The 15,076-nt window shown below is 34.2% G+C and overlaps 1 protein-coding gene and 1 pseudogene across 4 annotated transcripts in view; one reads left to right on the forward strand and one right to left on the reverse strand.

Moving 5' to 3' along the window:
* LOC128211003 (Kv channel-interacting protein 4-like) overlaps positions 1-15,076 on the reverse strand; it is a 422,182-nt gene that overhangs the window by 204,970 nt on the left and 202,136 nt on the right. Inside the window, exon 1 of one of the 4 annotated variants that reach the window (XM_052915374.1) lies at positions 14,609-14,846. The exons of the other annotated variants lie outside the window; for them this stretch is intronic. Within the exon in view, the coding sequence (XP_052771334.1) occupies position 14,609 (1 nt within the window). The 5' untranslated portion in view covers positions 14,610-14,846. Of the gene's footprint in view, positions 1-14,608; positions 14,847-15,076 lie in introns of those variants that run through there. 4 annotated transcript variants of the gene reach the window in all.
* On the forward strand, positions 7,679-10,721 carry LOC128211002 (uncharacterized; annotated as a pseudogene).

Genomic DNA, 15,076 nt, shown 5'->3' on the forward strand with positions numbered 1-15,076 from the left:
TATTCGTTGGATGGTTAGCTGTATCAAATATAAATGATTATAACTATACATAAGGTGTGTGCATATCGAAGCTCACTATTCTACAATATTGGTTCTACACTCACCACACTACGCTTAACTACTCTAAATTCCATTAAACCATGAGAGTGCTGAAATAGTTTTTCAATATTTAATATGGACACTAATGAACTCTTCTTTGCATTAAGCTTCATTTCTGACGAGACTTGTATTATCAAACACTAAACACTTACTTTTATTGTTGAACTTCAGTTGCCAACTTGTAAACGTGTTATACTATCTCTAAATATTCAGAACACACACGTAATTATAGACATAATCAATGTCCTGATCTGCCGCAAACTATGCACAAATAAGCGACGTGGCTAAATTCCCAGAATACTTCGATCTTATAATTGTTTTAAACGAACAATTAACTTTGAATTTATATCCCGGTTTCAGGAACATATCATGTATATGTGTTAGACTTAGCTGCTATGTATATACTCAATCCACTAGGCATCAAATACTTTTTAATTGATTGAAAACAACTAATTTGAATAATCAGATCTTATAACGTATCTACTCCTAGAAAGAGATCACCATAACGCATGAATTTTACCACTAATGCATCACAGCGTAGAATATTTTGGGGGAACGCAAGAAAACATGTTGAAAAGAAATCCTTTGAGACTCGTATATAAATTTCTTACACTGCAGAAACACATTCCAAGGTCCTTCGACTTTTAAAAGATTCATAAATACAATGATATTAGCACTTAAAACATTGGCATGCAACCTTATTAAAACGGGGTCTGTGATGCATGTCAGCTTAATTTTACCACCTTATTGCAGTTGTTTCAGATCATTATTGTTTCAGTGAAACACTAGCTTATCGATTTTAACAGGAAACGGTTTTGAATAGAACTCTTCACATGTTTTATTTTGGTGAAATACAAATTGAAATAAAGAATGGAAGATTTTCTCACTTTCAATGGTGTTCCTTTTCTAGCTCCGGTAGTCTATGGAAAACTTTATTTGGACAGGATTGGTACTAGCTTAAAAAAATCTTGATTTGTTTTACATTTCATTTTGCAAATAGCAAATACTTCTTTTTTCATGACCGACCCTCAAAAACTTCTGCGCATTTCACACATCTGTTGCATGCAATATGCAACTGTCATCTACTAAATGGTAATCCGTTATATTTCCATATGCCAAAGATGCATCTGGTATGCACCAATATTATTCAAATACCGACGGCTTTTCCCGAAGGATTTTCAATAACACATTGCCTAGTCATGCTCTGAATTAAATTCAAGTAGAACGACATTCGTATGGAGTTCCTGTCCTATAATTTTTATGTTAAATGAAACGTGAAATCCTTGCTACAATCTGAGCGCATACTGACCGTATGTTATATGGAAAAGTAATCTGAGCGCATACTGACCGTATGTTATATGGAAAAGAAATCTGAACGCATACTGACTGTATGTTATATGGAAAAGAAATCTGAGCGCATACTGATTGTATGTTATATGGAAAAGAAATCTGAGCTCATACAGACCGTATGTTATGTAGAAAAGAAATCTGAGCGCATACTGACTGTATGTTATATGGAAAAGAAATATGAGCGCATACTGACCGTATGCTATGTGGAAAGAAATCTGAGCGCATACTGATTGTATGTTATATGGAAAAGTAATTTGAGCGCATACTGACCGTATGTTACATGGAAAAGAAATCTGAGCGCATACTGATTGTATGTTATATGGAAAAGAAATCTGAACGCATACTGACTGTATGTTATATGGAAAAGAAATCTGAGCGCATACTGATTGTATGTTATATGGAAAAGAAATCTGAGCTCATACAGACCGTATGTTATGTAGAAAAGAAATCTGAGCGCATACTGACTGTATGTTATATGGAAAAGAAATATGAGCGCATACTGACCGTATGCTATGTGGAAAGAAATCTGAGCGCATACTGATTGTATGTTATATGGAAAAGAAATATGAGCGCATACTGACCGTATGCTATGTGGAAAGAAATCTGATTGCATACTGACTGTATGTTATGTTGAAAGGAAATTTGAGCGCATACTGGCCGTATCTAATTCGGAGAAGAAATCTGAGTGCATACTGACTGTATTCTATATGGAATAAAAAAATGAGCGCATACTGACTTTAAGTTATATATGGAAAAAGGAATCTGAGCGCATACTGACTGTTTGTTATATGGAAAAGAAACCTGAACGCGTACGGACATTTATTTAAGTGGAAAGGAAATTTTAACATAAATACATACTTGTCAACAAGCATTCTTGTTTAGTACTGATTCATATCACTCAATTACAGTGTTCTCGTTATATCTCCATACTTCATATTTTACACGTCAATTCTACAATGCTTACCTTATTTAGAAAAATAAACGAATTTAACGGGTAATAAGAAGATATGCAATTGCACAAGGATTAGTGGTTAAAATGATACCATATACAAATATGAAGCAATGATGGTTATTTACCAAACTCGTGTGTCTTCCTGGTAATAAAATTGATTTCAGTTGTTGGTTCTTCTTTCAAGTAATTGAATAAGGAAGATCAAAATAGCCAAAGCAACAATTATCAATCAATTTAATTTGAAAAGACGCAGGGACAATACTCCGTATAATTGGGTTATGTGAGGCTGAGCTGCAGGTTTGTGGGCATTTAAATCATATTATAAAGAAATATATTTTCACACGAACGCCCCAAAGGGATTCTGAAATATGTCAAAGTGTTTTTATTCCGATAAACCCGACTAGCACAACACAAAGGTTTTCATTTAAACAAAATCGATAACTGTTCTAGCTATGAAATATGCAAAAAGAAATGATGATAAATTCGATCATGCTGAATTTTCAGGACAACAGTATCGAGTGTTCTGTCGAAATCGCGGGTGTGTCAGTTATCCATCCCTAGACAACTTCCCGAGCGCCTTTACCGATAACAGCCGAGTTTGATCACATGACGTCGACGGAACGATACAAAAAGCGTACGTCGGAGCAATCGATTTGTTGAACGGGTGTTCAGTTTTATTGAAACAGTGCGAACAGTCGTTGAAGGTTATGCTCATATTCATGCTCAACGTGTTTGTTTCGAACATGTTAACTCTGCATTCAAATAATAGTACACAGGCATTTCGGAATTTCGTTTGCTAGTTCATGTTCCCGACTTGAGCTTATCAAGTCCATTAAGAAAGAAACTATGCAGTTTATACCTTTAGTTTAAATATAAATGTGGTCCTCGGTACTTGACCGACGATCTATATATATTTTTAACAGTGCCATACGATCCTCTTTTATACTCTATATTTAGACCCGTGTCTCTCATATTCTTCCAGCCTGGTTCAAAAGATGCCATGGACCAGATTTTGCATATGATTACTTAAATTCGCTAGTCCAAAATATGCCGAGCTAGTCCAACATATGCCGAGCTAGTCCAACATATGCCGAGCTAGTCCAACATATGCCGAGCTTGTCCAACATATGCCGAGCTTATGCCGAGCTTGTCCAACATATGCCGAGCTTGTCCAACATATGCCGAGCTTGTCCAATGAAATAGGAAAAAACGTATCTATGCTTGTTTCATGTTTGACGTAAGCGGGTATTTGGAAAGCTCAATTCGTGTTTTCTTCACAGAACAAAACATCGTGCTGTTAATTGAATCAACAAATTAATACGAGCGTTTGTCTTTACTAAAATAATCAAACCTTATTACTTGATGTTTGCACAGTAATAACCCGAACATATCATACGAATCTGAGTGTTATTTTGATATTTATCCGGATATCAAGACTTGCGTAATTCAAAAAGTGGTCGAATGACTCGGTCAATATGAATTCACCAAATGAATGAGTATTTTATTAGTTAAAATTGTTAACATTCAATTTGATGATCTGTTTACACTGACTATTGAAAAATTTAAGGAGTCATGTCAAAAATTAGTAAACTGATCGCTTACCATGCTGACAAAATATGAAAAAAATAAAATAAAAATAATAAAGTGTCAAATCAAGTATTTGTTTATAATAACAACACTGTACACTTGTAAATAGTTCAGGAATGATAGAAATAGGATCGTTTGATCAGCTTGCTATGAGTATACATTAATTAACTTAGACATGGGCCTGAATAGTTACTTTACAATGATTCGTTCAGAATAAATTCAGGTAAGTTGTCCTAAAATTTTGGACTATTTATGTCAAAGTAGCAGCTCATTTCTCACAAATTGAACTGATAATTATATTGGCAACGCGAAATGTATTTTTTTTTTTCATTTCTTGATTATTTTATATCTATTTCTTTATTAGTACTTATTTTTTGTGACGAAGGCTTCTTTCAAAATAAACCCTTTCGACGTTCAATAGAATATGGATACAACTAGAGGAACCTTTTCTAAAAGTTAAAGTGACACTCTTATTCAAAATAAATACATATCCATGTATAACAAACATATATTTTGAGTGATAAACCTTAAACTACTTACCAAATAATGCATTTATAGAACATATTGATTACTGATAACAAGATTGTAACCGTGTTTTTATAGCTGAAAACGTAAAAGTATTAAATTATTGGTGAATGCTTAAAGATTTACTGTGGTCTACTATGTGGTCTACTATCGTCTCATAAGGTAGAATTACCATGTTTTCTGCATCAATCTTTCAAATTAAACTCGGTATTCTTTGTTTTCTACATTAATTCATCATGTTTTGCTATATTCAACAATTATATTAATCGTGATAAATCTTTTAGGGAGAAGAGTGCATTGTTAAGTCTACATATTAAAGTAAAAATATGTTTCAAGGAGGTTAAAAGTGGTTGAACTCATGAGTTGAGTTGAGTTCATTTTAAAGATAGAAAAATATAATTGCAAAACAATGGCTGCCGCGCCGACGCCGATTCCATTTCATTTGTCAGCTTCTTTTGGATAAATTTTCCTGATAATAAGTTGCCAATTATTCCGTAGGCAGCGATCGAGTTAGCCAATTAAAATTTAAATTAAATTAGATAAATTTATCAGGAGTAATACTACTTTACCTTCGGTCTAAAAAAGTATCAGAGACAGCATCTTAGTGCATTTTGCGGAATGTCAGAGATTTATTTCGATTTAATTCATCCTTTACTTAGAACATTATCTAAAGTTAGTATCACCATGGATTACAGAGGTCTGTAAACGAGTAAGACCATCAGGCCACAACAAATTGATCATTTGTTCGTCGGATTTGCCGCACCTAAAAATCGAAAAACGAAAAAAAAAAAAAAAAAAACTTTTTTTTTGCGCCCGCACGTATTTTTTGCCTCGGCCGTTTTTTTTTAACTCCGTATTTAATTTTTTTAACTCCGTATTTAATCTACACGATTTTACAAGGGGAAGTCACTGCGTAAGGGGAAACTGTTAATCGATTAGTATAAAGTGGTCTGTTTCTTTCTCGTACATACCGGCATTGAAGCAATGACGGCCGCCATGTTCCTGATCGTCACAGCGCGGTCTCTTAATGGAGATACCGTTTTACCCCCTACAGCACTAAATGTTGCGGCCAATACCACTTTCGCCGATATGTTTGTTTCTGCTTTAAACAAATCAGATACTATTTCATCTCAAGATTCAATCCAGATTATCAAAATTAGTAGTCAAATTGATGGTTCGGGAGCGATTAAAATTGCCGATGTACGTACACATGCAGCTGGATGTAGCTTTGGAACACGGTAAGAAATATGTACTGTACATTGTTGAGAATGAACGCTTGCCTACTCCTAACACTGCATGTTCTAATGGGGTCCCAAATGCATTTTCAATTATTATGTCTAATTCAAAGACATTTCAAATGCCAAGGAAGCCAGATGGAATGGGAAAGAAAATCACTGGTCCACAAAAACTTTACACAGATTTAATAGATTGGGCTCGATCTATTGGGAGTGGTTGGCCAGCAGATGTGGTTGATGTCAGTGGTAAAATAGTAATGAAGTCACTCAGTAATTCTCTATGGTACATAGATGACAGTCACGCAAAATACAAAGATGCTGGGTGTCCGATTCCAAAAGATCTCGATGAATTTCAACATTACAATAACTACAAGGCTCTTCGCCATAGACCACCAATTGTAAGAGCTGAAAGACTTCAATAACTTGTTGAAGATCTTGCATCTGCATAATGTTTGCCAGCAATGTCTGAGAAAAGAAATAAAACATTGGCACTAGTCATTGAAGAATTATCAAAATCAATGAATAAATACAGGGAAAGACTTCAAAGTGACAATGAAAAACATAAGAACACATACCAATCAAGAGATAAAGCCAATAGTGGCGATTCAAGTTCTTCATTCATTGAGCCAGTTGAAGAGTCGAATGTAAAAGAGGAGTATAAAATGTTAAACGAAACAATGAAGGGAACTCCTGACTACACTTTCATCCAACTTGACAATTTTTGTCCTGACAATCGCATTGAAAGGCGCAAGTATTTGAAAAATCTTCGGCTGTCAAAACACATAACGTTATATCGCGTTGCTTATGGTGGGAGTATTGGTACCCTGAATTTCATATGGAGTGTTCCACCGGGAAATACATCTGATCAAATGATATAATGCATGAGAGTGATATCTGAAATATCGGATTCACTACAGAAATTCTCTTGTAGGGCATTGAGAAAGGAGTTTATTGAAAAATATGTCAATTTTGTTAAATGTCCAAAACCAATCCTCAGACATATGTACTTCAGTCTTACAGGGTACGAAGACTCTGCAAACTGCACGATGGAACAGGAAATATATGAAAGAATATCGAAGATTATTAGTGCTGATGATACACAGTTGTTGTTAGATCTACGAGCCACCGATGGATCTGATTCATACTATGATGTTTTTTTTGATGAGATGAGCAGATTTTGCAAGTAAACGAGAGACGGAAAAGTGAGGAAATGTACATGCCACTTGCAATATCCATAGAAACATTAAAGAATGAAATTGCAAAAAGGGTCCCTGATGGCACTCCCATACCCAGTAATGAAACCATAAGACTTCAGTTTTCTCCTAGAAACCCATTTCATAACACTGCTTTAAAGTACACTGGCAAATTTAATGTCAAGTTTCGTGTTCAGACAAGACAGGCAAGGGTGTCTCATCCAGATTCACATTATGCTGCCAAATACTTTATGTACTTGAAAGAATTTTGTGTGAAGTTCAGAGAAAACTCAATGTTCTTATGTATGGATGACAAAGCTATTATCCCTGTCGGAGAACCTGGGATACCAATATCTACTGGTGTAAGGGGTCACAACAAAGTTTTAGCTCCAACAGAGGGACCACTTCTAGTAGCAACTGATCATGATTTCCATCTTGGAGGCCTTGTCCCTTCAGTAGTTTTTGTGACAGATATTCCTGAAGACCCAAAGGATAGCTTCTTCTCTGGTAACATGCATGTACGAACAAAGGATAAGGTTTTCAGTCCATCAAGTCCACTCAGGCATGGAGCTGAACTGATCAAGCTACTAAGGCACACAAATAACTACTCAGAAGATGAAGCAAATCTCAGTGTCCCAATACTTTGCCTTTACACTGATGGGGGACCAGACCATCGGGTCACATATGAAACAGTGAAGCTTTCATTGGCATTACTTTTCATGCAACTAGACTTAGACATGATCATTGCTTTACGCACGGCACCTTCCCACAGTTGGACAAATCCAGCCGAAAGATGTATGTCTATTCTGAATTTAGCACTTCAGCATGTGGCTCTTGACAGGGATGAAATGGAATCGAAGTATAAAAAAATGACTAAAAACCTGTCAACACTGTCGTCTGTAAGGAATCAGGCAAAATTGAAAACAGGACTGAAGGAGGCTTTCGAGAAAAGCATGGAATCAGTTGTTGATACAGTGAATGAACGCTTCTCACAAATGACCTTGAAAGGAAACAAAATCATGGCTCACAAAGGCTTATCTGATGAAGAAGTATTGGCTTTCCTTGATATAACAGCCATTGGCCATGGAGCGGACAGTCCAGTTGCCACTCTGAATACAAAAAGTTCAGACTTAAAAAAGCAAACATCTTCAGGTATTCATATATGATTATTATTCGATAAAGAGACGAATAAAGAGGCGCATCGCATTAAATCATTATTCAAACACCATAACCAATATTAACCAATTCCTTTATACTATTTTAGCCATGTACTAACTTACTAACATACATGTAGATGTATATAATTTAAAGTAATAAGTTGAATTCTGGGTCGTGAGCAATTTGGTATTATATTTTATAGAAAGAAATTAATTATTCGTATAATCCAATTTAAAGTCTTGCTTGTCACTGAAGCAAGAGTCAATATATTGTCACTTTTATCCATATTTTGTTGTTGATTTTTCTAATTGCAAGGTAAGGTGATACAATTCAGGCAGACATTCATGTACATTTTTCATGCAAATTATGTGTGAGCTATTTAAATGTTTTCAATTGTGTTGTAGGACTTCTTCGAAAAGCTCGCCGAGTCAAGCCACTATTGCTTCCAGATTAAGAAATGCTCAGACACCGAGTGTCGCTACTGTTGATAAATCCTGTTCGAAACCAGGACCTTTTTGACCGTCTCAGTTATGTGATATTTGAGCTACTTCTTTGAAGGTCACCAATTTTCCTTTCCCAAATACTAAAAGATGTAATCATCCAAATGCTCTGAATTTGAAGTGAACAAGCTAATGGTAGACTGATTTCTGGAGTTATACATTCATTCTCAGCATAGAGAACCTGTTTATGAAATCTAATTTATTTTCAAAATCAACATACAAATGCCTCTGGCTGTTAAATGCATGGTCATGGCAAAAAAGATTATGCACACACACACACACAGATATTTATATAAATAAGTGACTCAAAATTATAGTGGTTGAAAAAAAACAAAAAAAAACAAAAAACTAGACAAGCAAACTTCAAGTCATTTCAAGTTTAAAATGTAAAGCTTATGATTTTAGAGACATATAGGGTTCCTGTGTAGATTATCTTTATTCAATATATATTATATAATACGATATATAATTTGCAGGTGTTTGGAAAACCTCTGACTCGTGACAAGTACAGACCATCGTCAAAGAAACATGGAGACTTTGATGAGGAGTCAGAAGATCACGATAAACAGAACAGAGATATTTTCAAGGTGAAGTACATCAATGTAAAATATATAACATGAAAGATCAGGTGTGCATATTTCAGCCATCAATTCTACGCAAAACATTAATTGTAATCGCTATAACAAAGATGATCTTTTATAGGTAAATTCATTTTTTCACAAGCAGATTGGGCATATAATTGTGATAGGATTGTTATTGTCACTAAGGGTTAAATATTTAGTAAAGAAGTTCATTAGTATATTAACATAGTGGGTCAGTGCACGGTATAAAAACGGACTTTACTTTTAGCCATGCCCTGACAGAATGCACTCTTTACCTGTGCATGTTCTAGAGAAAAATTAAACCTTAACATTGACAATAACATTAAAATAACAAATGGATCTGGTATAAATTTTAGCTGTTTGAAAAGCACCAGCAGAAGTGACCATTTGATTAAATTTTATGCTGCATAGATATTACTGCGATAAAATACCATTTGACTTATCACAATTAGTCAAAATCGTTTTCAGTCACATCAAAGGTATTCTGAGCGTTTCGCTCATTAAGAACACTGTGAAGATGCATACATGTATATTGAAATTACTCATCTGCTATATTTTAAGATAAGAAATTTGTATTGGTATTGAATCAAGTAGTGCCAAACAACAGATTGTGTCTTTTGTTCTTGGAGATCTTTATTAAGTACAGTTAACACAAACATGTTTATAGAAAATCAATGTATAGAAGTACATGGACATTTTGGTGTACATATTACTTGTTTTAATAATATATTCAATGTATATTTATAAATAAGTAGAAAAGGTTCGAGATGCTTCCTCTGCGGGGAATGTCACAAGCCTAGATGTTTATTCAGTACCAACACACTTGACCGCCAGCAGGTATTTGAAATCAAACACTATTTAAAGTTTGGTTATTTCAGAATTGAAGCCATCTAGAATTATAACAGGGTGGTTTAATGCTAAAATTGATAGCGAATATAGAATTTAGTCATGTCAGTCTAAGAGTAATTTGCACCATCTGTCCGTCCCCCTGCTTGTCCGGGTAGTATCTTGACCTTGCAATGGAGATATAAAAATATCTTCCCACTAGTGAAAAGACAGTGTGTTGCATACAATAATCATGTCAAGGTCTTTAGTCTACATTCCTTGTATTATTGTTTTGGCTGTTATTTGGCTCTTTTAAGATATTCAACTTATCTTAATGCAAACTATTTAAATGATGTTTAAAACTTTTTATACAGGAGGAAACCCTCCAGAACATCATGGCCTGCCAAACATATACCTGTGGGGATCAACTGGAGGAAGCACCTGGATTGTATGTCAGAAGATGTGTTTGCTGCATCTCCGATGTTGAGATTTCATACTTTTCTGCTAAGTGCTGACACTACCTACCACCTGTCTGTGTCTATTGTGGTAATACTGGGGAATTATTAGATGACAATGATCTGTACATTGCAGATCTGTACGGGAAATACTCAGTTGTACGGCCTTTGTGTTCAACTTGTCGTGGTTCAGGGAAAGATGCAAAGACATGGGGCATAAAGAAATTTGTTAAAAAATAGAAAACCAAGTGAAAACATAGACTACCGTAGAGAAAAAATGTCATCAACCTATATTCAGTGTGTGTATACTTTTAATATGATAAATTACGTTATAAATGCTACTTTGGAATGCAATATTTTTCTTAGTTTCACCATTTAATAAGGTGTAGAAATAGTAAAGTTATATTTTTATTAGTCTTCATTTGAAGCAAAGTATTGCTTTCTGAAGAAACATTTATGACGCAATTTTTAACATGGTATACATATTATTGTTGTTGTGCCCCTTCTATTTGAAGTGCTTTCTTGTATCAGTCATTTGTATCTTTTATGACAATTATTTTGCCTATAGACTGCTATACATTTAGAATCTCATGTGTAAATTGTGCAATCCTTGTTTAGAATGTTGCTCATACAGTGTTTGGGTCAAAGATAAAGTAAAGTATCTAGTCATTTTCTATAGATTTGGTACTCATATAGTAAGAAGTCTATGCATACTGAACCTTTTGTTTGATAAAATGGCAAACTGTTTGTTTTACAGGTTCTTGTCATATGTTTGGACAGTATTTAATTGATATCATGTGTAAATTGTGAGTTTTTAAATATTGTTTGTGCAGTTTTTGACAATGTTAAAGATTGAGTAAATAAGCTAGTCATTTTTTATAAGTTCAATATTTACATAACAACATGCCACCTCATAGGGTTAAGCTCTAGTCATATGTCTGTTCAGTACAGTTATCAACCTGGTATTTTGTTTATATGCCTGTCACAAATAATGCTGATCTGTAATGTGACTTTAAAATTGATATGCAGTGGTTCAGATTAGCTCAAGCCCTGAGAGCCATGTACTGGTAAATTACTTTCCGGGCTTATTCAAATTCAGGATTGGAACCGGGCTTGCTTATTCAAAAGTATAACTTAAGCTTTGTTCAATGTCAAGGTGTAGGGGAATATTTACCATTCTGCTCTTTTTAATACAGCCGTTTAACAGTAGGTTTTATAGTTCTCCCTGCAGAATACAGAATGAATATGGGTATAATATCTTTGACCTGTTATATAACAAGTAATTCTGCTCTAGTTCTCTAGAGTTATCACCCTTTTAATTATAGGAATTACCTGAAATCGGTCTTGTCCAATCAATGATATTATAATTCTTTGTCCAATCATCACCATATTCGGTCAGAATGTGCATTGGTAAAATATCTTGGTCATTTTCTTTAACCAGCCATGTCGCCCTATCACTCCTGAGTTTGACCTTGGGATTGGGAAAAACTGTATTTAATGGGGCGGCTCTCTATATTAAGCTCATCACCAAACTATTTTTTTCTCATTTATTTTTCAAAATAAATCATATTAACATAACCAAACTTGGTGTTTTAAAAAAAAGGACGGGCGTGTTTTGTGACAGTTGGCACTCTTGTTTATATATAGAATAACGTTGAAATTAATGTCTGTTACAGTTCTTAAAGATTTATCTTAATAAATGTGTGTGTTTTCAAGTATTAGTTGTGTTATTACCATTTTCCATCTACTATTTTCCATCTTCTGTCATGTCAAAATCACAGCAACTTGATCATGGGCTTCACAAATTTGAAGTTTAAAATATATATCTGTCCCAATATTTTTTGAGTGACTTACTGTTTTTAAAATGCTCTTTGTGAAAGTTAGTTGGATAAGAATGGCATGAATACAAAAGTTATTTTTTGTTCATAGAATAATTGCAGAATATTGTTAGAATGCATATTTAAATGATGCTGTGACAATGTCGATGAAAGCACAGTATTTTATTGACATTTGTTAAATTGAGTCATGTTTTCATGTTATGCCATAAAAACCTGTTCATTTATAATTGAGAACCTTCTTCGCATCTTAAAAGCATTACTTTACATCATTTTAAGATATATTTGATAAGATATACACTTTTTTTTTCGCCTTTCGCTCGCCTCTGATTTTCATGAAAATGAAACAAAAATATATGTTGTTTTTTTTTCGCTCGCTCGCTCCTACTTTTTTCTGGCAAAATCCGTAGAACAAATGATCAATTTGTTGTGGCCTCACGGCAAGATATGTAAAAATAAATAACAACCTTGTTCCAGATTGTTTTTAGTCAGGTTATCATAACATCAGCAATTATTTGTGGTTCAATATGAGGTCAATAAGTGATTTATTATTCTTCTGATCTAAGTCATTGATTGTCTCTGATTATTATAAAGATCTTGCGGTGCTCATTATCGATAAAACAATATTTAGTGGAGATTTATGCATGGCCGAACGGTTTCATTGAGTGATACTATCATTGTTTATGGCATACTTTCATTCAATGGCCTCACGTTGCAATTACTTAAACTGTTTAAAACATACGCTTTTTCCATTCTTGTTTGTTCAGCTGGAAATACGGAATTGAACTATTTTTCTCTTCTTAAACGGTAAAAAGCCACTGAGTATAGTTTGAAAGCTATTCAGAACTGTTCTGTCCGTATTTCGCTCTGAGCTAATTAAGGTTCTGACGTCATGTGTCTGTGAATGACGCGATGATGTCAATAACTTTCAACCACACAACGTAAAACATATTACAAGACAAACATGATTTGTTGTGAGGGAGATCGACAGAATATACATTATTTAAGATACATCGTATATGCCATGAAGGTAATGTCCGTTGAGATAATGCGTCTAGGTTGTCAATGGTAATTAAGATAATTACACTCGACCGTTCAGATTAGTTTGAGATAGAGTTACTGGTATCAAATTCATTGAACATGACAACAGGCAACTTTCAATACAAAGCTGAAGTAAATTCTGCATTGGTTTTTTCGGAAAATATAAAATCGATGAATTTATCCCACTAGTCTAGTAACTGTAGGATAGGATTGAACTGGAACGTGTGGTTGTCTTTGCCTCAATGTACTGCTGGTATTGTGTCTCGATTAAATATTCATTCATTAAACTGAAGGGGCCTGTTGGTAATATTTCCACGTGTTCTGTCATGTATACCCTGCCAGCCCTTTTAACGAAATATTTTTCACGTTGCGCGTGAGGTAGATTACAGTGAATTAAAAGATCACATGGAAATGCAAGACCTTCGGTGTTTATCCCTTTGCTGATTACGTCTGCGAATTGCCGATATTGCAAAATGAATGTGTAAAACGTAAATAGTTAACTGTATTTAGTATCATATGTATTAAAGATAGCTTTAGCCTTCAAATCGGCTTTTTCTGAAAAAAATATTAGTTATGCATGTCTTACATGTTTCATTTATTTCTTTTGACACAAATAAAACGTTTTTATCAAATATTGTATACACTAGTAAAAGTAAAATGCATAAAAACGCCTAGGCAGCAGTAATCTACCAGTGTTGATTGTTGCTTTTAATAATTCCATTTATTGTTTAAGTACACATTATTACAAACTCATCCCCCGTTAACGGATTCCCTTCTCAATCTAATAGGATAAACAATATGGAATCACGTGACAGGTTGTCATGGGGCAACAATGGTTATAAACATTTCACGAGTAAAGTAATTATTGACAGGTTAACATACTGCATCGAAACACAAAACACAAACAAATGTAGAGATTGTACTTTAACCTCTTAGATTCAAGATTCAAAAACCTACATACTCTCAAAGAGATTAGATGATAATTGAATTCAATAAAAAATATTTCATTAAGATTGTCCCTTCTTATAAGATTAGTTTAGTTTACATCTTGTTTCTTAAGTATACGTCTGCTTCTATACTAAACAGTACTTAACTACTCCTCTAAGACTACTTTAACTTTTTTTGTGCTGAAATATTTATTGTAGCACAATAACTGTGTTTTTGAAGAGATAATTACGTTTACAATATAAAACATACCTTTTACAAATAATTGTATGTCAATAAAAGCGCTGTTAATCGCTAACGACTTACTTTTATTGTTAAACTCCTTGTATCCACTTGTACACTTGTTACTCCATCTTTGAAACTGCACAACTAACACAAAAATATAGACAAGACCATGTGCTGATCTCCCGTAAATTATGTATAACTAAGCCACTTGGCTAAATAACCAGAAAACGTAGAAATAATCACTGCTTCAGCGGAACAATGGACGATGAATGTATATCTCGTTATCTAGAACATATCTCATAGAAATTAACACTTGCTGAGAAGTCTAGAGTCAATAAGTCCCTAGTTTGTTCCAAATTCATTTTGTTCTCAGAAAGCCACCTGTAAGAGTGTGTCTGTTCCAATTTGCGGTATATACTGACATTTTTTGCAGTTTATGCTCGGATTGTTATCAGGAAGGCTAGGGAAAGAAAATGGGACAAGCCTAAATTTGCCAATACGAGCTAGAATGATGCCGATACGATATTATTTAACATGAATAATATAACG

Source organism: Mya arenaria, chromosome 12 (assembly GCF_026914265.1).
Source record: "Mya arenaria isolate MELC-2E11 chromosome 12, ASM2691426v1".
Classification (NCBI taxonomy): domain Eukaryota; kingdom Metazoa; phylum Mollusca; class Bivalvia; order Myida; family Myidae; genus Mya; species Mya arenaria.